Source organism: Eublepharis macularius, chromosome 1 (assembly GCF_028583425.1).
Source record: "Eublepharis macularius isolate TG4126 chromosome 1, MPM_Emac_v1.0, whole genome shotgun sequence".
Classification (NCBI taxonomy): domain Eukaryota; kingdom Metazoa; phylum Chordata; class Lepidosauria; order Squamata; family Eublepharidae; genus Eublepharis; species Eublepharis macularius.
The window spans coordinates 225,827,729-225,854,340 of record NC_072790.1 but is presented as its reverse complement, the minus strand read 5'-3'; the positions used below and the strand labels follow the sequence as shown (position 1 = coordinate 225,854,340).

Here is a 26,612-nt window from a genome sequence, read left to right as displayed (position 1 = left end):
CTGGGAGTGCAGTCTCAGCAATTCGGCCCCAGCTCCTCCCAGCTGCTACCCCAGTGCACCGCTGGATCCCGGTGACGGATGTGATGGGCCGCACCCAGCCGTACCCTACGGCCCTAATCACGATAGAGTACCTAGGGGTCCGCCACCAAATGGAAGTTGCCCAGTTAGCTCACCTACCCGTGCCAATGCTGCTGGGAAGAGATGCCCCGGGGTTCTTCAGGCTCCTCCAGCAGGCAGCGAAGAAATTGGGAGGAGACACCCCAGGGATCGCCGGGTCTCGGCTGAAGGCAGCAGGGGAATTGACAGACCCCCAAGTTGCCACCGCTCTGCAAGTGGAGGAGGCCGACGACCCGGGAGAGGGTCCCTCTACCAGACCAGGGGCAGAACCACGGACTGGAGACCCAGCTGGGCCCCCGGCCGATCGCCCATTCTGTGACGCCCAAGGGACAGATGAGTCCTTGCAGCGCTTACGAGAGACGGCAGCTCGTGAGGAGGAGCTAGTGCGGGATGAGCGGAGGTCCCAACGGCTCCCGCGCATCGAGAAGCAAGGAGGGGTTTGGGTTCGCATAGCTCGCGCCCCAAGTGGCCAGGGGGAGGTCCGCCAGCTATTGGTGCCGACTGCCTACCGGGCCGAAGTCCTCCGCACGGCCCATGAGCATGCGTGGGCCGGGCATCTGGGGCACCACAAGACCCTGAAGAAGATCCTTGAGCAGTTCTACTGGCCCTCCGTGAATGCCGACGTGAAGGCCCACTGCCGTTCGTGTCCCACCTGCCAGCGGGTGGCAGCCCGCCGCCCACCGAAGGCCCCCCTCTCCCCACTACCCGTCATGGGGACGCCCTTCCAACGCATCGCGATGGACTTCATCGGACCGCTGCCACGCACACCCCGGGGCCACCGCTTTGCCCTGGTGATTGTGGACTACGCCACACGGTTCCCTGAGGTCATCCCGCTGAGGACCATGCAGACCCCGGGGGTGGTCCGGGCACTGTCCAAGTTCTTCGCGATGGTGGGGCTGCCGGATGAAATCTTGACAGATCGAGGAGGCCCGTTCCGTGCCACCGCCATGCGCCAACTCTGCCAGAGTTTGGGGATCCGGCAGGTGTTCACCTCGGCTTACCACCCTCAGACAGACGGTTTGGCAGAGCGGCTGAACCAGACCATCAAAGAGGCCCTGAAAAAGATGACACGGGAGAAGCCTCATCAGTGGGACCTGTACATCGACCCACTCATGTTTGCCCTCAGGGAGACCCCGCAGGCCTCCACTGGCTTCAGCCCGTTCGAGCTGCTGTATGGGCGCAAGCCAAGAGGGATGCTCTCCCGGCTGACAGAACGCTGGGCGCCCCAGGCCAGCAGCCCTGCGCCCACCGCACGGGAGTACATAAGCCAACTCCGTAACCGGGTGCAACAGTCCCAAGCCGAGGCGAACCGCAGACTGACTCGCACCCAGGCGAAGCAGAAAGCCACCTACGACCGGGGTGCACGGATGAGGGCCTTCCAGGCGGGAGAGAAGGTCCTGGTGCACCACTCGGTATTCCCCAGAGAGGAAGGGGACCCATGGAGGGGCCCCTACCCAATTCGGAGGGTGCTGGGCCCCACTACTTACGAAGTCCAGTGTGGGGTTGGCCGGCGTCGGCGGAGGACCCTGCACGTGAATCTCCTGAAGCGGTGGCATGAGCGCCCAGAAGAGGAGTGTGACGTGGCTGAGGACCCGTTGGAGCTTCCTGACAGTGAGCTGCCATGGACCTCCGAAGCCCCGGAGTTCGAGGAGCCCAAGGTAGACCCCCAGCTTGATCCAGCTCAACGGGCCCAGCTACGAGACCTCTGTGCACGGGTTACCGGGGTCTTCTCCCGCAGGCCGGGCAGCACCAGCCTGATTCAACATGCCATCCCAACCAGCCCGGGGCAGACAGCCCGGGCTACCTGGCGCCCCATCCCCAGGAAGCGGTGGGAGGCAGTGGAGAAGGAGACAAACGAGATGCTCCGGCTGGGTGTAATCGAACCCTCACGAAGTGCCTGGAGGAGCCCGATAGTCCTGGTGCCCAAGCCAGATGGGACCACCCGGTTTTGCATTGACTATCGTGAACTGAATAAGGTGGCCCAGTTCGACGCCTACCCCATGCCCCGAGCAGACGTGCTGGTGGACCACCTGGGGTCCGCCCGCTACCTGTCGGCCCTGGACTTAACAAAGGGCTACTGGCAGGTGCCCGTACGGCCGGAGGACCGGGAGAAGACGGCCTTTGCCACCCCCCAAGGCCTCTTCCAATTCAAGAAGATGCCGTTTGGCCTGCATGGGGCAGCAGCCACCTTTCAGCGGCTGGTGGACCAGGTGCTGGGAGAGTGCCGGGCGTACGCCATGGCGTACATTGATGATATTATTATCTTCAGCCCCGACTGGCCCACCCACCTCCAACACCTGGAAGCCGTCTTAAGGGCCCTCCAACGAGCTGGACTAAGGGCGAACCCAAAAAAGAGCCACCTGGGGTTCCAGGAACTCCAATACCTGGGCTTTGTGGTCGGGGGAGGACGAGTCAGGCCACCACCGGACAAGGTGGCCTCAATAGCCGACGCCCCACAGCCCAAGACCAAGAAGCAGGTTCGGCGATTCCTAGGACTGCTGGGGTATTACGGGCGGTTCATCCCCCACTTTGCCTCCCGAGCGGCGCCCCTGACGGACAGCTTAAGGAAGGGGCTGCCCAACCAAGTCCGGTGGACCCCAGATCTAGAAGCAGCTTTTAAGGACCTGCGGTTAGCCCTCTCCAATGCCACGGCCCTATGGAACCCGGACTTTGACCAGCCCTTCACACTGGCCACAGACGCCTCGGACACCGGCCTCGGGGCTGTGCTGACCCAGGAGCGGGATGGCGTGGATGTCCCAATTCTGTTCCTAAGCCGGAAGCTCCAGCCCGCCGAGAAGCGCTATGCCACAGTGGAGCGGGAGGCCCTAGCGGTCAAGTGGGCAGTGGGGGCCCTGCAGTACTACCTGGCCAACAACCCCTTTGTACTGCTGACAGACCATGCACCCCTGCAGTGGCTCCATCGCATGAAGGCGCACAACCCCAGGGTGCTGCGGTGGTACCTCTCCCTCCTACCCTTCCAATTCACCATCAAATACCGCCAGGGGGTACGGCATGTGGACGCGGACTTCATGTCCCGCATGTTCGAGGCTGAACCGGACCCCCACAACTCAAAGCCAAGTGGGGGGGTGTGTCCGGGGTCTGAGCCTCAGCCCCCAGACTTGACAAGAGGGAATAGCAGGTCAGCCGGGCCGACGGGCAAACAGAGGGGGCAGCCAGCAGCCAGCAGGTCAACTGGTCAGCCAGCAGACAGTAGGTCAACCGGTCTGACTGGCAAGCAGAGGGCGCAGCCGGGGGACAGCAGGTCAACCCCTCCCTTGGGCAAATGGAGCCAGAACCTGCCTGTGCCAGTGGCAAGGGGCAAAGGCCCAGGGCCTCAGGAGGCAGGGGGAGACAGAAGGAGGCCAGCGAGTCCCACTCCCCTGGGGAAGGAAAGGGGACTAAGCAAGGCAGAAGGGGGCAAGGGCAGAGGGATTGGGGGCCCAGCAGTCACCCACCCAAAAACCTTACCTGAGGAGGAGAAGCAGCAGCAGCCCCAACAACCCAAAGCCACGCCCCAGCTAGAAAATAGTAGCCTGGCCCAGGAGTTGCCAAAAGCCAAGCCACTCCAGGTGGGGCTATTGGAGGCACTCTGCAGGGAGCCCTGGGCAACCAGCCAAGGAGCCGCAGCTGGACCCACCTTCAGCCATCAGCTCAGCCAGGCAGGCCGGGCTGCTAGCCAGGGGACTGCAGCTGGACAGGCCTGCAGCAATCAGCCAAGGCAGGGAGGCTGGGCAGCCAGGGAACAAGGCACAGCTGGTGCTGGTCAGTGGGGCCAGATCAGCTACCCCAGCTGCAACTGCTTGGTGCAGCCCAAGACCAGGCTGGAAGAGGGGTGGGACAGTAGAAGGAAGCCCTATAAAAGCTGGCTGGGAAGAGCCCTGGGGTGGTGGGTGTGAGTAGGGAGTGATGATGTGGAGCAAGAGCGGTGCGATGCAAGCGTGGAGGTTTGGAGGAGAGCTCTGGGAGGAGCAAGTGAAAGAGTACGCAGAGGGTAAGCAGGTCAGGTTGAGCAGGCCAGCGAGTGGACTGAGAGGGAGTCTGGGTGAGGTATACCGCCCCTCCTTCCACAGAGCAGGGTCCTGCAGAATCCCTGGCCCCCCTATGACGTCAGGAGCAGACCGCCCAGTGCCACGCCCAGTGGCAGCGGTGGCAAGCCCTGACAAAAAAAAACCTAGGTTCAGCACGTGTTCTCTTACCTCAAGGTTTGCTGGGATCTGTAGGCGTCCTGGAAGCTTAAAGTTTAGCATTTACAGAGCAGCAAAAAGGGAAAGGGAAATACAGGCGCCTGTATTTTAAGCTTTAAGCTTCCAGGACGCCTTTAAGCTTCCAGGACGCTTACAGATCCTTTAAGCTTCCAGGACTTTAAGCTTCCAGGACCCCTACAGATCTTTAAGCTTCCAGGACGCCTACTTTAAGCTTCCAGGACTCCTACAGATCCCGGCAAACCTTGAGGTAAGAGAACACGTGCTGAACCTAGTTTTTTCTTAACGTGTGTTTTGGCTCTGGGAAGTGTTGTAAACAGGAGTTTGAAAGACTCTGGGAAATGCCCCTGGGAATCTCGTGTGTGATAGAAACTCATATTTGTACCTTGTTCCTCTGTTGGCCACATTAAATCTAGAGAGATAAAGCAGAATATAAATATTTTAAAATAAATATGTGTGCGTGCACCCATTTTCCTTGGCTTAAAGAGCTCACCAACTTCAATGGCCTTTGGTTTACCATAGCTGAAAATTGTGCGGCTCTTTTGTTTGTTTCCTTTAGAATTATCAGCTTACGGCCTCATTTGAAGATGTCTTCAAGGTGTGCATGAAGTCAATAATAGACAATACAAAGAGGTAAGGCTTTGATTTGTCCTTCAGGGCTAGCTAGATATCTTTTCTGGATGCGCATGTTTCCTGTGTTTGCATTTCTGAATGTATAGGTCCTGCAATTGCACCTTCTGCCAGCCGGGAAACCCATTCCCATAATCCCAAGTTTCTAGGCAAGCTAATCATCGCTGACTGAAGAGGGAAGAACAGTAACAAAGCCCTGCTAAAAGCCCATAGTGGCCAGCCCCAGGACTCTAGGAATCCCACAAGGAGAGCATAAACAAAAGGAATAGCCCTTTGCAGTATTTATTTATCCCACTTTTCTCCCCAGGGGGAACCCAAGCCAATTTACATCATTGTATTTTCCTGTAATCCTGTGAGGTAGATTAGGCTGAGAGAGTGACTGGCCCAAGATCACCTAGCAGGCTTCCATGGCAGAGCGAGGATTTGAATCTGTGATGTTCCCAATCCTAGTCCAACACTAACCCCCACACTATACTTGCTTCCCCCCAGCATCTTCTGCTCTGCGGCGTTCTGAACATGGAGGTTCCATGCAACCATCTTAGCTGTGATACCTATTCATACACTAGGTATTTTTCTAATTCTCCAGTGTCCCAAGAAAGGCAATAGAGGGGCAAAACCTCATAAGGTGCCAATTTAGGAAAGGCTTTTCTTTCAGCAGTGTGCATATAGGGTAGTTTTCTGTAGAACCCAACTAGCTACCAGTATGTGTAGTGGTTAAGAGCACGGGACTCTAATCTGGAGAGCTGGGTTTGATTCCCCACTCCTCCACTCGGAGCCAGCTCGGTGACCTTGGGTCAGTCACAGCTCTTTCAGAGCTCTCTCAGCCCCACCCACCTCACAGGGTGTTTGTTGGTGTGGGGATAATAATGACATACTTTGTAAACCGCTGAGTGGGTGTTAAGTCATCCTGAAGGGCAGTATATAAATTGAATGTTGTTGTTATTATTACCCATATTTACTCAGCACATTTTTATTTCTAAGGGGCCCAGGGCAGCATACGTTATTCAGCATGCATTATTCTTCCATTTTATCCTCAGAACAGCCCTGTGACATAAATTAGGGTGAGCAAGAGTGACTGGCCCAAGGTCATCCAGCCAGCTCTCTCTCTCTCTCTCTCTCTCTCTCTCTCTCTCTCTCTCTCTCTCTCTCTCACTCACACACACACACACATACACACACACACACACACACACACACACACAAGTTGAACCATAAGTTCAGCTTAGCCTATTATGGTCTGCTATGATTGACAGCAGTTTAGTGTAGTGGTTAAGATCAGTGGGTGACCTTGGGTCAGTTACAGCTCTCACAGAGCTCTCTCAGCCCCACCCACATCACAGGGTGATAGTTGTGGGGATAATAATAACATACTTTGTAAACCACACTGAGTGGGCATTAAGTTGTCCTGAAGGGCGGTATATAAATCAAATGTTGTTGTTGTTACACCAGCATTTAAGGTCCCAGCCTTTTTGAACCCTGTGAGTACTTCAGGAATTTTAAGAGAGGGTAGTGGACACAGCCGCAAAATGGGTTCTGATGACAAAATGGCTGCTCCGGGGGCGGGGGGTGTCTGTCACAAAATGTCAGAGCAGCCGTTTCCCAATGGGTGCTCCCTGTGGACTCAAAAAGTGATGCTCCCTGAGGTGCATGCCAGCTGCTTCAGTGAGGTGGAGGATAGCCAGGATTGGCTTTGCTTTGGGGAAGAAGCAAGTGGCTGCCAGGAAGCACAACCACCATACTGGGGATCACTGCTCTAGGGCATAGAAAGGCCTTCCACAGCACCCACTACCAGACAGCCTTTACCTGGGAGATCCTTGCATACAAAGCAGGTGCTCTTACACACCAGCGTTGCCTCTGTGTCTGGCTCCCTGGGTAACCCTCCCAGTCTCCTTGGGTGGTTCAGCTTACAGATTATTTACAAGTCTGAGGTAATGTGAGGCCTTCCTCCAGTCTCACATTTTTACCACCTCAAGTGTTGGGGCTGGAAATGGGGTAATGAGTTCTGGACTCATCCCAGTCCCCCTCACTTCTCAAAAACAGCTGCACTAACCTTCCTCCTGTCCGTGTAGCAGTGAATGTGGTAGCAAGTCCTTTGTGACATTGCCCCAGCTGAGTGGGCTGAGATGCATTAGCTAGGAAGCCTGATAGCCCTTTTCAGGTGCGGATCTCTTCTTTCTCCCTCCCATTGACTTTATGCAGGTCCTCCCATCCTGTTCTAAGCAACGCTGCACTTCCACCCCACAACAGAGCTGCAGGGCTTAGGCAAGATAAGGTGGTGGATTTCCGGCACTGTTAAGGGTATTGGAGGGAATGATGGGCTTGGCCCAATGTGTTCTTGCATTGCCCCCATTGCTGTCAGTGGTAATCAGTGCAGGAGAACTTCTCGCTGCGATGGACCCCGATGAATCAGAGCGTGGAAGAGGGTCCCATTGTGGATTTTCTGCCTAAGGCAGTGTCTGGCACTGAGGTGTTCCTCACAAAAGCCTTAGAAGGCAGGGCAAGGCACTCAATGTGGTCCTGGCTGTTGCCTTCTTCTTGCTGTTTTGCTACCAGTGAGATGGAAAGAACAAAGAACAAAACAATCCTCTTCCCTCCGCCCCTCTGCCTTCCTTGGGTTGAGTGCAAAGCATCCCCATTTCCTTTCATCTCACGCCAGCCTTTGCCGTCTGCTAGTGTCAGGTCAGTGTCTGTCCGGGCTTTTTTCATTACTGAAGGCACAATGAAGATTGTGCATCTGAGCGGTCATTGACGTGATTCTCCTCCTGGGGTGATTCATCATCAAAGGCAGCGCTGCAAATGTTTCCATTTGGACACACACAAAAAAGAGAGGCTCCATTAAAAAGAACAGAAGATACTGTGTTCTGAACAGAACTGATGGTTGTTTGTGCGAGTAAGGAATGTAGCTCAGCTCCTTGGTGGATCTCAAAATGTTGGGAGAGTCGTCTCTTAGGGGATATGGGGTGGAGAGGGAAGGGTGGGGTTCTGAGGATGGAGAGGATTCTGAGCCAGGTGGTACATAATGGCTAAGAGATGGCGTTCTGAATGGCTGCCTTATACTGGGCTGGTTCCTGCCACTTTGCGCAAGAAAGTTGGAAGAAGACTTCTTAGGCTGAAGGAAGGGTTCAGCCTCAGCTCAGCAGAGCAGTTGGGCTCACCTCAGTGAATTGGATCTTTGGCCCTTCTAGCTCTGTACTTTCTGTTCTTGATAGGCAGCTGCTCTTCACGCTCTCAGGTCTATCCTGATGCCTGCTATTTGAGATCCTTTTACTTGAGATGCCTGGGTTTGAACTTGTCACCTTCTGTATACAAAGCAGGGCTCTATCACTGACCCACAACCTCATCTTTAAGCTGCGTTTATACAGAGAGCTGAGCTACACATGGCAGCCACAGGTCTAACCCGTGACTGCCGATTTCATTTTTGAGGAGAATTTAGCCATTAAAAAATTACTGTGAGGAGCAACACAGCAGCACCATGCAATCTTGTTCTCCTCCCCCCATGCCTTTTTAAGTGTCAAAGTAGTTGTGGGAGGCTTTTTTGGCACTTGAAAAGGCATGGGGGGGGAGATGGCACGATGTCACCACACCGTGGTGATTGGGCCCTTGTGAAGATGTTTAAACTGCTAAATTCTCCTCTAAAATGGTGTCGGCTGTCACGGGGTTGGACTTGTGGCTGTTGTAATAATGTAATTTGGCTCTGAGTCAGGCCTTTGGTCCATTGAGCTCTATATTTAGTCAGATTGCCAATATCTTGTCAGGCAGAGTGTTAGAACATCCCTGGTTTGAGTCTTGCCTCAACAATGAAATGAGTCAATCAGCCTCTGTCTCCCTCGTATCTTTGTAACATGGGGTGGGGATGTTTCATTTACAGGACTGTTGTAAAGATTACAGCCCCCCAGAACACTCCATTCTCTCTTCAAATTTGGTGTTAGCAAATCTCTTTTCTCCCATCCCCCACAGTGCTGGCTCACGCCTTGTCATCGTCCCTTCTCTGAGAGACGTGCACCACGACTGCATCTACCCACAGCCGCCGTTCAGCTGTTATGAGCTGTCAAAGGAGGACAAGCAGGTATTTCCCACCACTGAAGAAGTCTGGCCTAGTGTACTGTAGGCAGGAGGAGCCCCCCATAGGGAGTCTCTGCTTGCAAGTCCTGCCAAGGCAGTGGCTTTCAAACTGAACTTCCTTGGAACTCTGGAATTGCTCAGATTCTTATCAAGGGTTCTGCACTGAAGGTGTGGAATGGCAGACAACCTCTCTGGCAATCAGCTTGTGTGGCATTTTCCTTCGTGCCTTGCAGCTGTGGTGAAGCATTGGGTGTGTCTTGTGGGGCGACAGCGAGACCAAACAGGCCCAGCCAGTTCTCTGTGGGATTACAGTGTGCATACTCAAGAATGTACTCCCCCACCCCACAATCCTTTGCAAAATGCAAGGGGTTCCAATGGTGTATGAAGGAGACTCTCAACAGGGGCGTCTATATATATATAGAAGGTCATTGGGTGTAGGGAACGTGAAAATAAGTGCCATCCTAAGGGGAGTTGCACTCTTCTAACTGCATTGAAGTAAAATGGGCTTCGAAGGGAGTAACTCTACTTAGGATTGTACTGTTATATCTTGAATGTTTCGGCTGGGTCATGACCAGAGGTGGAATTCAGGGCAGGCCTGGGCAGGTCCAGCCTACCTTGATGTTGTTATCCTCTTGAGATCCCATTTAACCTTGTGTTCTGGCTCTAGCTATTTGAACTTTTGCTTGTGTTAGGTTAACATAAAATAACAGAAATATTTAAAATGTTTTTCATTTTTTTAAACTTTATTTTAATCGAAAGATTATAGACACGCCATTAAACCCACTAGGGCTCCTGACTGTACATGTTTCTTTTTTGCGCTTGTGGTGCTTTGTACTAGTCTGGATCAGTGGTGGGATCATATCTTCTGTGAGGGGCTTACCACTAGGTTTCCCCCCACCTGCACTGTGAATGAAGTCTCTCCTGGTTCAAGGCAAGAAATAATTTAATCTGGCTAAAAATTATTCTGGGCAAATGTGGCCGTTGGTACATTCATCCCTGGCTGAAGGAAAGTGTGTGTGTGTGTGTTTACTTCATTTATAGTAAGCCTTTCTCACTGAGCCTCAAGACGGATCACACAATTAAAAACAATGCTGTAAGACCAGTATAAAATATGTATAACCAACAATGCAGTAAAATGCAGTTACAAAATTAGAGTATATGCACAGTACATTACAATCAATGAAGTAGGACTATAAGACCAGAGAACAATGTCACTCACACTTCTTCAGGGAGTATTTAAGAGAATTGAGTGAAGTCACATCGGAGAGCCATCTCTCACCTCCACCCACAGGGAATCCTTTGAGAATTGTGGGGCTCCTTCTCACTTATGTAGCGCCCATTAAGCCCCCAGTTTATATCTTTTCAAGCAAGAGATTTCCTTGCCCACACTTGTGACTTGGTTCAAAATGCGCTAGATTTAATTGAACCCCCTTAAAGGAGCATTATTTCCTTGAAGAGCCAGCAGGAGGAGCCACTGGTTTGTAAGTGGTCTGGTAACTGAAAGGTCAGCTGTGCTTTGCACTGTAATCTGCTCAGCCTAGCAGGGACTTTCCTTCCATTTCTGGTGGGAATTTGAGGCATTGTAATAAAAATCTTCCCAGCTTTGAGTGTTCCAGCAATACTGTACATTGCTTCAGCCCCCTTTTACCATGGGCAGGGAGGGAGTCTACCTATTTAATGAGAGCTGTTCAGGCTGATGGATTTTGCTTACTGCTCAAGGAGCACGTAGAAATGTTGTGCATCCTAATCACCAGGTTTTGAGGCCTGGCTTGGTGTGCTGCATTAATTGGTTGAAAATTTTTATACCCAGCCTGTCTCCAAATGGGCTCAAGGCACACTTGAGCTAGGGTGCTGAAAACAACATCCCTAACATGCTGATATCTGCAACAAAATCCAAACAGTGTTGGGTAGAGTAATCTGTTCCACCAACAAAGCACTAGATACACTTTTTTTTAAAGCAGGCATTTACACATTAAATTACAGAAAAAACCTAGCGCAAAGTCCAGTAAATGTATGATGAAAATAGGCAAGCTGTGTCAACATTTGGAACAAAAGATCAGCCAGTGTAAGAGCCCCCCTTTGTATACTTGAAAATACACAGCTTCACTTTACTGATAATTAACCATGCTGATTAATAATCCATAGCATTCTGCAGCCCAACACTGGCTGTTATGAGTCCTTTATTAAGAAGCGGAGCACAGGAAGTCTCACAGTAAGTAGTAAATTACTTGGGAGCACCCTCAGATTTTAGGAGACTGGCACATGAACATGGTTGCTGCTTGGATTACTGGCAGCTGTTTCACCTTTCTCATTTTCCTTTCTGTAAAGCATTTCCAAGAAGCCCTTTGGTCCCATAAAAATCTTTACCTGCCGTTCCCTTTGCATACTTCACATACAGAGCCATGTTATTTGGTTTTGTATTGAGCCGCAGTGGGCTTGTAGAGCCATAGGTTGCAGACCCCTGTCCTTAGTAAAGTAGCATTGTACCTCCTTCCCATCTCTAGCCACCTGTTCCCTAAAGCTGACACTGCTATTGAGAAAGGCCTAGGTCCTGCTGGCAGCTTCGGAGCAAGTAGCAAATGATTAGTTGACTGCAGTTGGGATAACAGGTTTCTGTAGGGGGAAGTGGCACTTCGGAGCTTGCTGGATGCTGGGGTGGGTGGTCAAGTTCCTCTTGGCTTTGCTAGTAGCTGCATACTTCTTGGCTGTTTTTAACTGATTGGATGAACAGTGGCTTGCAGACCAGATGCAATTCCTCAAAGCTCTTCCAAAATAGCAGTTTTCTCTCCCCCTTCCCCCAATTTCCTTTAGCTGCAGGTCATTTGGGAGACGGGAAGGAAAGTGAAACAGGGTGTGGCTAAGAAGAAGGCGAGGCAGTAAATGAGGGTAGATAATCTTTCAAAATCCTTCTGAGGCAGGAATAGACACAAAGTGACTCAGCTTTTGCCTGTTTTTTCTGATTTTTAAAAAAGTATTATTGGGAAACAAGATCATTTCCTGTCAGAGCCTCTTGTCGGGAATTTATGTCAATTACTCTCTGCCATGAGAAACAAAGCCGGGACTTCCTTTGAGCAGTTAAGACGTAGCAGAGAACCAAGCCTTTGAGCCTTATGCAACCTCAGCAGCTATCTTTGTGGGGAAATCCCTTGACACAAGCCAGGGATCAGTTCCTTCCCAAGTCTCTGTGCTTCCCCTTCTCCTGCCTCCCAAGTTTCCCAGGAGAAACAAAATATTTCTGCAGCGTTCCTTGGGCTGTGTCTATTTGCCCTGGTCGTAGCTTGTTTACATGATGGATCCAGCAGGACCTGAAAGGTGTAGTTGACAGGGATAAAACTGGGTGGGAGAGGCCTGTGTTCAAATCTCTGCTCAGCCCTGAAGTTCACTGGGTCCATGTGGGCAAGCCACATTTTCATCTTACCCTTGTTATGCGGATAAACTGGGATAGTATCCATTTTGCCGCCATGGAGAAAAGGTGGAAGACAAGTGTGTCCTCAACCTTGATGAGCCAGTGAGAACTTCTGGAGTTATGAGAGAGGGTAGTTGGCAGCACCACAAAATGGCTGCCATATGATATGGGACCAGTCACAGAATGGTTGCCATGATGAATAATTACAAAAATGTTGGAAAATTCCAAACCAAACATCCTTCTGTGATAGGAGCAGTTTTTTCTGCATGGGTACTCCTTGCAGACCCATCAGAGATGTTTCTCACAGTCTTCAGTTGCACCTCCTGCTCTAGTGAGATAGAGGATAATCAGAGTTGGCTCTTTACTTTGGGGAATAAACAAATGGGTACTAGGAAACAGTGGTGGATGCCACATTGGGCATCATTGTTCTAGCTCGTCCTCACAATAATCTTGACAGGTATGTTAGGCCAGGAGAATGGCTTGTCCCAGTATTTGTCATTCACATATTGTAGATGAAGAAAAATGAAATAACTAGTAGTAATAATAACAGGGACTTAAACTCTTTTCTAGAGAGATTAGTGCCCCACTCAGAGTGGTGACTAGTGTGGTAATTGTCTCCCCAAACAGCTGGGGAACTGGGGCTGAGAGGAGTGACTGACCCAAGGCTACCTACTAAGCTTTGGCAGTAGTGGAATTCCCACAGCAGAATGGTGATTTGCACCCAGCCACTTGAGCAATATGCTACAGCAGTAGTAACTGTGGAGTGTGTTTCTCACAATGCTCACTGGAAGCTGCGAGGCAGGATTGGTATTACTCCCTTCACACAGATGACAGAGGTCAAGATTGGAGACAGGGAAGGAGCAAGTATCCCAACGCTCTCCAGAAAACACAATATTTCATTGGCATTTCCAGGTCTACTGAACAGCAATGAGAGTTTTATTCAAGCAGAAGGGAGAAAAGAGTGTTTATTTCAAATCACCCTGTGCCTTTGGCTTTTTGTAGTTTACTATTGATTTTTCTGGGGATTTACATGTTCCCACTCAAGGAAACAACAAAATACAAAATCAGTAAAACAGTCAATATACAAACTTCCATCACCACACAAGAACCACCCAACAATATATTTCTTGGTCACATTTGTTGTCCTCCCACCTGTCATCTAAATTGGAGGAGCTCCAGTATAAATAGCTTTTTCCTTCTCCATTTTATTCTCAGAGTTATCCTGTTAAACAGAGTGTGTGTGACTAGCCCCATAAGCTTTATGGATAAGTGTGAATTTGGACCCATATCTCCCAAGTAGACATGGGCATGAATCAAAATATGAATCAAATTTTGTGAAGAATTGGGCCGATTCGTGTATTGTGAAAATGCATTTCATGGGGCCGCAGTTTTTATGAAATCCACGACTTTTGGGGCCAATTTGTTCGATTCATGAATGCTTTGTGATGTCAGACAGGCTGGCGCCAATCCATTGATTCCCTAGGCAACATAGGCCTAGAATGTCTGCAGACCTTTTTGTTGCTGTGGAAACCCCAATCTTAGCCCACATAACCTTGATAGGCAGTTCTCCCTGCCAACCTGACAGCTGAGCAAAGCTACAAATGATGAATTACATGTGGTGAGTTTGCGCAAGTTTACCTGTGTCCCCTCTCTGTTTCCCTTCTCTGTTTTTAAGAACGGGATGGTGTAGTAGTAGCGGCGGCAGCCTCAGCAGCTCCTTCTGCCGCTGCTCACTGTTTGCCAGCTTCAGGATCCCTTCCCTGATTCTCTACCTCCCATCCTCCTGCTGTTCTGACATGCCTTCCCATCCCCCTACCCCCAAGCTCCTCAGAGCGGATCCTGAGCAGATCCACTCTGCTCGGCTTTTCCTTCGAGAACTTGGAGGTGGGCGGGGGGGGAGGGCATGCCAGAGCAGCAGAAGGATGGGAGGATGTGAAGGAAAAGTCAGCAAAGAGAACCTGAAGAGAGGAAAACCCAAGCAGATCCTCTCCGCTTGACTTTTCTTCCATCAGCAGCAGAAAGCAAGAGGCAAGGAGGGCGGGAGGGAAAAGTCAGCAAAGAGAGCCTGAGTTGCTTGGAGGGTGGCTGGAGGAGAGCCTGTTGAAGTCTCCCTGCGAGTTTGGCATCTCTGGGTATGAAGGGGGCTGTTTTAGGACCACAGGATCTGATGAATCACGAACCTAACGAATCGTTTCGTGAAATGGGACACTTTCGTGAAAGTTTGTGGTTTGTAGAACACGATGAACCACGAAACTCAGGGTTTGTTTTTTCCCCATTTCGTGCCCATCTCTGCTCCCAAGACCTTCTAAGTAAGAATAAAACTCGTGATTTCCTTTATATGCAAAGGAGGGGGCAGGGAATCAGGAAAAAAAGGACAGCATTGCTAAATGGCTGGTTAAAGTTAAAAAAAAAACAGGTTTGTGAAACAAAGTTCAGGTACCAGGGAGGTAACTAAGTAGAGGATATTCTGATTCGATTCCAGTAGCACCTTAAAGACCAACAAGACTTGCAGGGTATAAGCTTTCAAGGGTCAAAGGTCTTAGACGCATATACTGGCAAAGAGAGCCTGGACTCTTGAAAGCTTATACCCTGGAAGTCTTGCTGGTCTTTAAGAGGCCACTGGTCTTGAATCTTGTGCTTCTATTGCAATCCAACATGGCTACTCACTTGAAGCTATCTTTGTAAAAGGAGAAGTCACTGCAAAAAACCCCCTTTGTCTTGTAGCCACCTACCTCGCTTTCCCATGAGGGATGCAGAGAAGGGCCCCAGCAGATGTGAGGAACTTGAGAATAAGTGACCCTTTAAATATTCCCGTCCTGGGTCATTCACAGATTTAAAGATGTCTATAACCCCCCCCCTTCCCGCCTTTTTTTGTTTTGATGAAAAAAATACTTCTGTAGCGCTTTAGGGCTCTACTTGGGCCACTCTGCCTGATCAGACATACAGCTGTTTTCTAATCTTACACAATTCCTTCCCTTTTCTGATTCCAGAGAGTGCTGTTTGTCTCTGACCCCTGCACCTTGGAAATCAATGGGGTAGTCTTTGGTCTGACTTCCACAGATCTGCTCTTTCATATGGGTGCAGAAGAGATCAGCAGGTAAGCTCCAAAGTATTGCTGAGTTGTTCAACTCTGTAACCTTAAATCACTTGGAGTAAACTGGAGGACCTTTTCCCTGTCCTTCGAACCCTCATATCAGCTTGCTGGCTGATATGGTACCCATAATGGGGTCCTGGGGCTTAGTGCTGGATGTATTCCGTACAGTTCCTGTTGTTATCTATCTTCTGCTAATCACCTGACAGCTGTTAGCATGGGAATAAAGGGATATGGTCACTTACTGAGGAAAAAATATGGTTGGGTGGGAGGTTGAAGAGTAGGGCATGAATATAACATTTTGAAAGGGGATGTAGTCGCTTATTTATCTTTCAAGGCAAGATGGGCCCTGATTTAGAGTCTTGCTTTTGAAGAAGTTTCCTATTTACACTGTAAATTCTTCTTGGGGCAGGGGTCTGTCTCTTAATATGGATGATGTTGTATGTGTATGCACTATGCTGAACAAAAAGCCTTTGTTCCTGCAAAAAAAAGCTGTATCCTGTGTAAACTTTGCAAATTAAGCCGATATGCTTATTTTGTTTTGCTTAACTAATCCCGCTGCCGTTGCAAAGTGTGTGGAATGAAAGTAGGGGCAATGAAATCTCACCCTATTGACCACTGGAAATATAGCATTCAGCATACATTCAGAACAAATGAGGACTAACGACTTTTTTTTTAATGGAAGGTGGGAATTTCAGCGTTTCTGCACTGTCTACTGAATCACAACATATATGCAACACTGGTTATTTTAAAAGTAAAATATAATGTTTTCATTACCTGTTTTCATGAGCTTTGACAGCTGCTGGGGATGGTTGCAGTACAAAACTCTGAAGTACCTGCCTGGTCAGCCTGTGACTATCCTGTCTTTATAAAATGTGCCATTAACTTGTAAACATTCATGTGCAATAGAACAGTATTCCTAGCCCCTGCCAGGGATGGTGTTATTCAATAGTCAGTACAAGTAGCCATTGCCACCTGCAGAACAGCTGCGATTCCAGGTTAATTAGAGAAATCCTTCAAGGGGAAACAGAGTTCCCATCCTGGATCTTTTGTGTGTTGGCGACCAAGACATGGGACAGTTATATTCACTCCTCCCATTCCTTGTTTTCCCTGATTGTCACTCTAGTAGCGTAGTAGTTACATGGTTGGGTTGTGAATCAGTACTCTGCTGGTTTGAATCCCAGTACTGCCATTTGCTCAACAGGTGGCCTTGAGTCAGCCACTCCTCAGCCTCAGCTCCCCAGCTGTATTGTGGGGATAATAACAACACTAACTTTGTTCACTGCTGTAAATGGGGCACTAGTCTGTCTGGAAGAGTTGTATATAAGTGCATCTATTTGCTTCTGTGGAGTAGAGGAAAGGGGGGGGGGGCTGTTAGGAAAATTGTTAAAGGGTATGAGGGGTCCAAGTACAAGTCCTCCACAGTTCCCAGAAGAAGCCATCTCTCCTTCTGTCTACGTGATAATCTATATGAGAGAGAAGCTCTCTGAGGGTTAACAAAGGGCCCACTGTTCTCCTCCAGGTATCTCTTCGTTTCTGTAAGAAGGTTGGTGTTGCCCTTTTGTGAGCTTAAGATTCTGCCCTGGAGCTTAATGAAATAGATTCAGCTTCTTCCTTCTGAGTACATGAAGAGTACGTGAATATCCGCATACAGGGCTTTTTTTCTGGGAAAAGGTGGTGGTGGAACTCAGGATTGCAAAATGATGTCACTTTGGGTCAGCTGGAACAAAGGGTTTTTTAAAAATTTAAATCACCCTTGGTGAAAATGGTCACATGGCTGGTGGCCCCGCCCCCTGATCTCCAGACAGAGGGGAGTTTAGATTGCCCTCCGCACCGGAGTGGTGTGGAGGGCAATCTAAACTCCCCTCTGTCTGGAGATCAGGGGGCGGGGCCACCAGCCATGTGACCATTTTCAAGAGGTGCCGGAACTCTGTTCCACCGCGTTCCTGCTGAAAAAAAGCCCTGACCACATACATCTTGCAGTGGGAGATGGTTGGTGGCTGAGGAAAAGATTTCCAGATTAGCTTGTCTCTAGTGCCTGACACCAACACCGCCTCCTTTCTCTTTTTCCATTAAAAAGAACAGAGCAGGTAAAACTCCTTCAAGAGTGCAGTCTCTCGGCGTTAAGGGCCTGGGGTTGAGAAACGAGCCTTGGAGCAGAGCCAGTGATACTAGCCTGACACGAGAGGGTCTCACAGCCTTCTCAAGAAAGCTGCTGTCACTGTCTGATTTGAAGGCATGTGTCATATCCTTTTCTTCCCTCATCCCACACTTCTATCTTGTTTGCTTCCTTCCTCTTTCCTAAGTAGGTTACTCCTTATTTCCTAGTGATTACTCCACATTCCCCCCCCCATTTGCATACACCCTATTTCCCCCCTTTGCATCTTCACAGTGCCCTTTTCTTCCCATATCTATTTATCACTGTCTGAAACAATTTCAGTTCTCCTGCACATCGGTTCATCTCAGGCCTTCTTGCTTTGGCCCTTTTCAAATTTCTTTTGCAATGTTGTTGCTAATTTTAAAACAAAAAGGCAGGGGGACAGGCCACGATTTGGGCATATCTATAAGTCTCACATCCTGTGCAGAAGTCATTCACTACGCCAAATGATGCAGAAGTCATCCTCCAAGCTCAAAAACATATGAACAAGTTCTTGAGATTTATTTTACGTCTTTGCTGAGTTCATCACCCAGTTCTGGCTGCCCCACCTCAAAACAAAAATGTCTGAGAGCTGGAAAATGAGACAGAAAAGCTAAGAAGTTTGAGACTTTTTGGTATTAAAAGACCTCTGAGAGAGGTGTGATAGAAGTGTATAAAATTTTGCATGGTGAGGAGAATAAGGACAAAGAATGTCTTGCCCTTCTATAATTCTAGAACTTGGGTTCGTCGAAAGGAACTGGGCAGTGGGTGCAGGACAATGCTATGGTTCCTTTCCTGCTACCTATTTTTTCCGCAACACTCCCTCAGTTATTACAAAGAATTCAGTGTGCTTAAAAGGGAGCGGAAGGAGAATGGGACTTTAAACTTACACATACAGGCATGCAAATAAAAATAGTTTAAAGACAAACGTTCAAATCCTTTTTGCCGAGATTGCTGTGGTTGTCTCCCTCCGCTGTACAGATAGTCACTGCAGAATAAGAATCGTGAACCACAGTGGCAATTCTGCTTCCAGCCAATTGCAATGCTAAAGCATTCTGGGTTTGGAAGGGCCCAAAACAAGTTACTGCTTCACACAATCCATAGTAAACTTATGTGATTCAGTACCACAATATATTGGCAGTGGCCACTGTCTTAAATAGCTTTTCAAGGGGATCAGCTACATTCATGTCAGACACAGTTAGCCAGGATGGTGGAGCTTTCACATTTAGAAGCAAGAATATCAGTTGCAAGGCACACATACATGAGAGCTGTTGTGTTCACGTCATGTTCGTGGGAGGTTTCCCGAGGCAGCTGTCTGGCTGCTGCTGGAAAAAAGGGTGTTGGACCAAAAAAGCCCATTCTTGGCCTGACCCCAGAACACTTGTTTGTACTTGTCCAAGAATTGGATCCCAATAGTGGCTATTAATTTTTGTTAAATAGTATTTGATCCACAAAGAATAGATTTTATGACCACTTCGACATATTCTTTAGTTAGGTATGGGGAGAGGTCCAAAACAAAATTACTGAAAACACTTGGGCCCAGACTGAAACTTGAGGCCTAGAATCTGTCACCCAGTGGCCGCATGCTGGATATAATTATAATTATTGTTTTGGTGCCCTTATTGTAGCTAATATTTAACATAAAGAGCCACCAAGCAGTCTTGTTCCTGCCTCCACCTTTCCGGATGAATGTCATTTGTACAGTAAATGTGCAGTTGTTTTAAATTTGCCTAATTCAGGTCACTTCCTCCTGCCAGGAGCACTTGAGGGAAATCTCGCTGGAAAATGCAAGATTTTATCACTAGGCGAAAATGTGGTTCTCTCCTTCTTAGAAGGATATGTGGGTATTGTGAGGGTTGTTTGGAATTTGGCTGTGGCGGTGTTGTGAGCACTTCCTTTAGGGTGTGGGCATGTGTGCATTAGGTGGCTACCATTTCGCTTATCAGGCAAAGTGGGCCCTCGGCCAGAAAAGCTTCTGCCACAAAAAATGTGTCAGTTTTTCAAATGCCACAAGTCTGTGTGTCATTGCAACAGAGTAGCTCAGATACTGTTCTAGAATCTTCTTTTCTTAATTTGGTATTTCACTTCACTGCTTCTGATTTCACTGGTAACCAGCTCTGAAGATCAGGGTGCAGTGTTTAGTTTAAACTGTGTGGGTTTTTTCTTCTTTTTTGTCCTTAACATTTATTTTATCTGGGAGCACTCTTTCCCACTCCCAAATTTCAGCCCTGCTGGTTTGTCTATTGGGGGGAAATTGCTCAAGAGAAGGGTTTGAAAAGGGGTGTGTGTGTGGGGAGGGTCATTTCAGGCTGGCTTACAAAAGTAAAACTAGTTCTATAAACACTCTGAAAACCCTTTGAGGAGCACAGAACTAGTCGCATAACTCTTTGAGTCCTGGCCAACCAAACTGAATGTGGGACATTGGCTTATATCAAGTGCCAAAACTGGAGACATGGGAAAAGCAGCTAGGCGAAGTTTGGAACCTGTAGTGAATCTGTTCTTTTAGAGCATGGATTGTTGTTACATAACCCAGTAAACAAACAGTTTTTTTTTAAAAAAAAGACAAATCACGGCATGTCTCCTGCACTGTTCTTCCTCCAAAGGAAATTAATGCTGTGACAACCGCCTTTCCATCATTTAGGGGAGAAGGACCAATTTCCTGTCGCTAAGGGGAGAGGGGCCAAAACTCACGCCAAAATCTTAATTGGGTAGGACTTGCTTGGGAGCCATAATTATCCTGCTTCTCTTCCTCCACTCTCCAAAACAGGAAACACATTGCCCAATCTTGTCCTGACATCAGAAAGCAAGACTCTAGTCCTCATTGTGTTGCGTCTTCAGGGACTTTGTTCTGTGGGAGAGATTTCTTTAATCATTGCTTTACGAGGCAGGAAGTGTGGCACAAGTCTGGCTTGTTCCAGACCAGCTCTAATGTATAAGTTACAGATCTCTCAGCTTTTAGGATAGAGATGGGCTGAGGACCCTATAAAGAAATGGGCACTGAGTTCTTGGGAGCAGCAACAGCAGTCTTACTCCCATTGATAAGGCTTTTGTGTGTTCCATATTTAATGAAAAGTACCCAGTTCTCTCTTGTAGTTGGGATATACTTGCTTGCCATTTTGTCTATTCAAAAACTCAGGTGGTATTCTCCCCTCTAGACACACACACACCCTTTGTCTCTCCTCCCCCTCTTTAGCATCAGTGCATTTAGAATTTGTGAGCTGGTGCCTTCCCAGGCATGCCTCCAGAAAGTATAAAAATGCATAATTATTTATCAGCATAAGTTGAAACTTGTGTTAAGAGAGTCAAGGGAGGGCTGTTAAAATGATGAATTAGTAGGGGGTGGTTAACAGCGATGGCTAAAAAGCCTGTTGGCTGTATTTGAATGTTGTGATAGGCAGACAGAGGGCCAGTTCTGACATAATAGACCCATGATTGTTTCTCCCTTTTCTCCTCCCCCCCCCCACACCCAACACACCACCCCAGCTGGATAACTTTGTAAACAAGTCAGTAGCTTTCAACCTAAACTATCTCAAAAGGGTTGCAAGGATAAATGGAAGAAACTGCCTACCTATAGAACTCAAGCTTTTTGAAGAAAAGCGGAGGTGCAAAGAGAATAAAATTATTGATTCATCATCTTTAAAAAAAAAGTGTCAGTGTTTTTATCAAAATGATATGGGGGTTCTGTCATTGTTCTTTCCTAAGAATTTCACTTTTCTATGCCTTAACCCTGCTATGATAGCACTGAGAGTGAGTGGGCAGTGCCTTTTGAATTCTCTGAATCAAGGAAAGGAGCTGTAGTGGGAAGAGTTCTGTGCCCAAGTCTAAAATAACCATAATGAGCAATTCAAAACAAGCCTGATTTATGAAGGCTGCAGAAACATCCTTTCCTGGGACAGACTTGAGTTTCCTTGGTGCCACATTTTGAAATTCCTCCCCTTACATAATTTTTTTTTGTCTCTAATGCTGGTTAAAACACCAGTCCCTTCTTCTTTCTAGGGACCACAACCTTTAAGGATTCTGAGTTTTGTTACCTGGTAAAAGAAAGTGGAGGGGGACATGGCCCATGGAATGGCTAGGAGTGTCTGGAGCTGTCGTATATAACAGTAGTTTATGTGTGTCATATTTTAAAGATTTTTTCACCCCTCCATCTCTCAGGGAATTTTAGCTGGAGTTTAATATATTATATGGAGTTCAATATATATTAAACTCCATATAATATATGGAGTTTAATATATTACCTTTTCTGCTTTTTTCTAAGATGTTCGGGGGCACATCCCTGAACAAAAACAACTCACTTGACTAAGTAAGCTTATACCTTGAACAAATGTAATATTCTTTAAGATACTAATGGATTCAAATTTTATTCTACTACTACAGACTAACATGGCTACCCACCTGAAACGAAAACAACCCAGATTGCCAACAACAGGCTGCCTAAGTCTTGAAATACTGGGATACCTGGCTTGCGCTTTGTGTTTAGGAGGTGGAATAGCTGAGGTTAAGGAGCCATGTGACTTTTATACAGGCTGCTGAACAATGCCCCTTATAAGGATAAATGGCAGTGCCAGTTTAAAAGGGCTGGGTTCCAAGGTTTAGTCTGCTGAGGGAATTTACACTGCAAACTTAACCCTGTAGTTATCAGCTGGTCAATTTTAAGACTCGCCTCTAGCTGACAGTGCGTTGTTAATTCTAAGTGGAGGAAATGGGGATAGGTCGAGGAAGGCTACTCGTTGGTTCAGTATTGAATGTATTATTTTCAAGGGTTCTTCTATATTCAGTGCCTCTTCCTTCATTTTTCCTACCTAGTTCTTCCAGCATCTTGGACCGTTTTTCCCGAATTCTCAAGCACGTTCTGACTCAGCGGAGGTGAACCTTTTTGATTAAATCTTCTTTCCCTCCTTCCCAATTTCTTACCAAGTATGTTTTGTCATGGTACCGGATCAGATATCAACCTGGATATTAAGAGGTGGCAACATTCCTGTGTTCCTTATCACCTGCTTTGGGGGGGGGGGATTTGTTGTTGGAGGTTTTTCTGCCAAGAATCAGTATTACTTGAATTGTGGAATAGGCTGATCTGTGCTTGTGAGCCTTAAAAAAGGACAAGAAGAGTTTATTTAGGAAAATTAGGCTGCAGTCTTGAGAATGCTTTCTTAGGAATAAGCCCCACTGAATAAAATGGGACTTGCATTTGAATAGACTGTTTAGGATTGCTCCCTTATAAGCTACCTTTCTAAGAAAAGATATCACTCGCAGTATGTTTACGGTATAAGGATCACAATGGAAAACAGATTAAATTTGTTGTTACACACAAGTAATTTAAAGCCAAAAACCTTAAGGCGTTGACTACGCGAGATGTTAGAACTTCTCTTAAACAAAAATCAAGTGCACAGGAGCCCAATTCCAACTGGGACCAGGGTGGGTTTAAACCTCCCCTCTCTGCACTGTTTTCCCCCAATCTGAAACAGCTCCTGGGAATGCAGTAGTGATGCAGGTGCCCGTATGTTTTTCCCAGCACCTCCCCAGATTGGGAGACCAGTGCAGAAAGGACTTTACATCGTTCCTCCCTTTGCACTATAATCCCAGCGAGCAGAAGTTCCCTCCATGTGTAATATGAAGTAGATGTGAGCTCCATTCACAGGTTTCTCTGCCTCTCGTGAGCCTGGTACGCACACCAAACCAAACCATCAGAAGTCAGAAATAAACAACAGTAAAATAGTAGATCCTAGCAGTAGAGAAAGAAAGCCTGATCGTGGTTCCTTTTTTTAAAGTACTGAATTCAGAGCCTGCATAACTCCCACAGGGCCCTGCAGTAATTAGTGTCAGTGTTGAAAGGACTGATTGGCAACCTGCTGGTTCTCAAACAGAGAGGAACAAGTGTTGGGTGTGCTTATATTCAGGGGAGAGAGTGAAAATTGCTGAATTTTGGGTAATCAGGATTTTCTTTTTATTTCTCTCCCCCTACCCCAAACCTGAGCAGTTACTACCCTCTCTACCCTCCTGTGGAAGAGATTAACATTGATTATGAGAACTTCTATCACCACGCGCATCTCCCTGTCACGCCAGATGTGTTGATCACTCCATCGGACCTGAGATACTTCATTAAGGTTAGCTGTCTGAGGGGTGTGTGTGTGTGTGTGTGTGTGTGTGGAGGGGAGGGGAGGGGAGGGTGTTGGCTGTAGAACAGGGTAAGGATGCTAGATCCCCCCCTAAGAAGGCAATGAAGGAAGGCCAAAGAGAACAAAGCCCAAAGAAGGTTTGATACTAAATTATTTTTCCTTTAAAAGTTCCTGCTTGAAGTCAATACAAATCTCCAGTGTGTTTTGATAATCTTCAAAATACATAACTCCTTTGTACTGGGAGGAGGAGCCGTATGTATCTGATCTCAGTTTCTTAGAGGAAGATTATTGAAATGTGTTGGGGATCTGTATTTTTTGTATTTTATTATTGAATTCAAGCTGGAATTACGTTAAAAATACTTCTGCGTTTGTCTTTGATTGTGATGCATAAGAAGGATCAGTCCACAGGACTCTTTTACACATACCAGGTTGTAGGATAGTTTGATTCAAAGTGGATTCCTTTGGGATTCCTGCTCTGGCCGGCAGCTGTAGCTGCATTATTCAAAGGTTACTCGTCTTGTATTTTCTGCCACATTACAAAGGATCTTGGGGCATGTCTCAGCTGTTACAGACAAAATGATAATGCCTTCTGGGTTCTTCCGAGGCACATCTTGTTCCAGTGATGCATAAGAAGAATCAGTCCACAGGACTCTTTTATGCATACCAGGTTGTAGGATAGTTTGATTCAAAGTGGATTCCTTTGGGAGTCCTGCTCTGGCCGGCAGCTGCAGCTGCGTTATCCAAAGGTTACTCGACCTATATTTTCTGCCACATTACAGAGGATCTTGGGGCATGTCTTAGCTGTTACAGACAAAATGATAATGCCTTCTGGGTTCTTCTGAGGCACATCTTGTTCCAGTGATGCGAAGGAAAGCCAGGATTGGCTGTTTGGCAAAGAAGGAATGGGTGTCAGAAGACTCATCAGTGGGCATAGTGGAGTTCCATGAAGCAGAGCTAAGGGGAATCTGTGTTGATAAAACAATGAAATAAAATTAAATATTTTATTACTAAATATGAAGAGTAGATGAAATTACCTTTCCCCCGCCACCATCCATTTCTTAATACCATTTAATGGATATTGTCTTCTTTCAGCAACTAAATCTACAGTTTAAGCCAAAAACTGAAAGGGACTGCTGAGACCATTTCTCTTGACCATTTTACCACTGAAGCCTCCCCTTCCTCTTTTTAACCCCACTAAGGAAAACAGTTTTCAGAAGAGCCAACAGTGCCGTCACGAGCAGCTCCATATGGCCCAGGACTTCTTGTTGTTAATCCATCATCATGGGAGCTATGTGGTAGTGGGCCTGCTGCTTAATATGAGGAAGAGGAATGAAGTTATTTTTGTCTTAGTGTGTGTTTTTTGTTTGTATTGTGTTTTCAAAGCGGCAGCCAAAAAGTATATCTTGCATTCTTACACAAATTCATAGAGTATAAGTTCATCAACTGCTATTGAATTAAATTGATCCTCCTGATTCAGAGGCAATCTACCTGTGAGCAGTTGAGAGAGCGAATAGCTGGCCAAAATTGAAAATAGGATGCTAGAACTTATAGGTCTTGGGGTAACTCCAGCAGGCCTTTTGAATCCTTGAACATGCTCAGACACACAGAAAACGGGCTTTCTGAGTCAGACAATTGGTCCATCAGTGTCAGTATTATCTAATCAGACTGGCAGTGGTTCTTCAGGGTCTTAGGCTGAGGACTTTTGCATCACCTACGATCTCATCCTTTTAACTGGATATGCCAGGGATTGAACCTGGAACCTTCTGCATGCAAACCAGAGTTTCTACCACTGAGCCATGGGCTCTCCTGGTCCTTGTATTGGAATTGGGGAAATCTGCATGTGTTGGTGGCGTTGAGTGACTTAATAACATTCTCACAATGAATATAATGTTCTTCCTCTGGTTTTCTACTCCTCTCCAGGACATCCTTGGATGCATCTGCATGAATCCAGGCCGGCTAACGAAAGGCCAAGTGGGGGGCACTTACGGCCGTCTGTATGTCCGGCAGCAGGTCTCCAGAGACGAGAGGAAGAGCCCGTGCATTGCTGCTCAAGTTGTCAGAATCTAGTCCAGGTATCCACCATCAACCAGGACCAACCAGCAGAGGCCAGTTGGGGTTTCATTACATACTGGACTAAAAAACACTTTAGCACTGAGTTGGAGGGGAGAGTCCTTCCATGCCCACAGAACTTAAGGGGCCTCTTTAAGGATCACAGATGTTTGGAATCTTACCTTCTGCCTTTACAGTCCAAGAGGTTGAACGTCCCCAAAAGTTGGACAAGATCCATTTGCCTTCCCTGAATAGGATAGGGAAGAAATGAGTTTTGTTGCAGATGTCCTATTAATCCATACTTTCTACTTGGATTAAAAAAAATTGTTCCACCTCACTTGGATCTCTTTTTTTAGGGGTGCCTCCCCAGCTTCTCGTGTATTGAATGACATCTCCTGTTCTCCAAAGCATATAAGAAAACTGGTCTTTGGCTTGCTCAGACAACTGCATGTCTTGTGTGAGACCAACTAGGGTCACAAGGAGTTCCACCCTATAAAATCTGGGTTTCCTTCCATTTTGGCATTGGGAGTTAAAGGGTGGGTGCAGAGGAGTAACGGAGTTTTCCCTGGTGCAGATCCAGTCTTTGGCATGCTCTCTTCTGTCAGCCTTGCCTTCTGCAGTATTAGATGTAACGAACATGCAAGACTTGCCATTGGTGGTCGTGGTGGTGGGGGGGTTACCTCATTTTCCTCTGTATTTCTTTCCACATAGTATTTCCTCTTTTCCTTCTCCTGGCAGCCCCCATATCCTCTCCCCCACCCAATTTCTTCTGTCTTTCCCACTCACCAGCCTTTCCTGATCC

The 26,612-nt window shown here is 47.5% G+C and overlaps 1 protein-coding gene across 2 annotated transcripts in view; it reads left to right on the top strand.

The window, feature by feature from the left end:
• The window catches only part of POLA2 (DNA polymerase alpha 2, accessory subunit), a 45,968-nt gene extending 19,821 nt beyond the window's left edge, over window positions 1-26,147 (top strand). The window contains exons 13-18 of one of the 2 annotated variants that reach the window (XM_054982050.1): window positions 4,879-4,952; window positions 8,907-9,015; window positions 15,408-15,514; window positions 22,452-22,511; window positions 23,623-23,749; window positions 25,682-26,147. In XM_054982050.1, coding sequence (XP_054838025.1) covers window positions 4,879-4,952; window positions 8,907-9,015; window positions 15,408-15,514; window positions 22,452-22,511; window positions 23,623-23,749; window positions 25,682-25,828 — 624 coding nt within the window. In that variant the 3' untranslated portion in view covers window positions 25,829-26,147. The remainder of the gene's footprint in view (window positions 1-4,878; window positions 4,953-8,906; window positions 9,016-15,407; window positions 15,515-22,451; window positions 22,512-23,622; window positions 23,750-25,681) is intronic. The other variant, XM_054982051.1, reaches the window with a different exon arrangement.
• The last annotated feature ends 465 nt before the right edge of the window (window positions 26,148-26,612 follow it).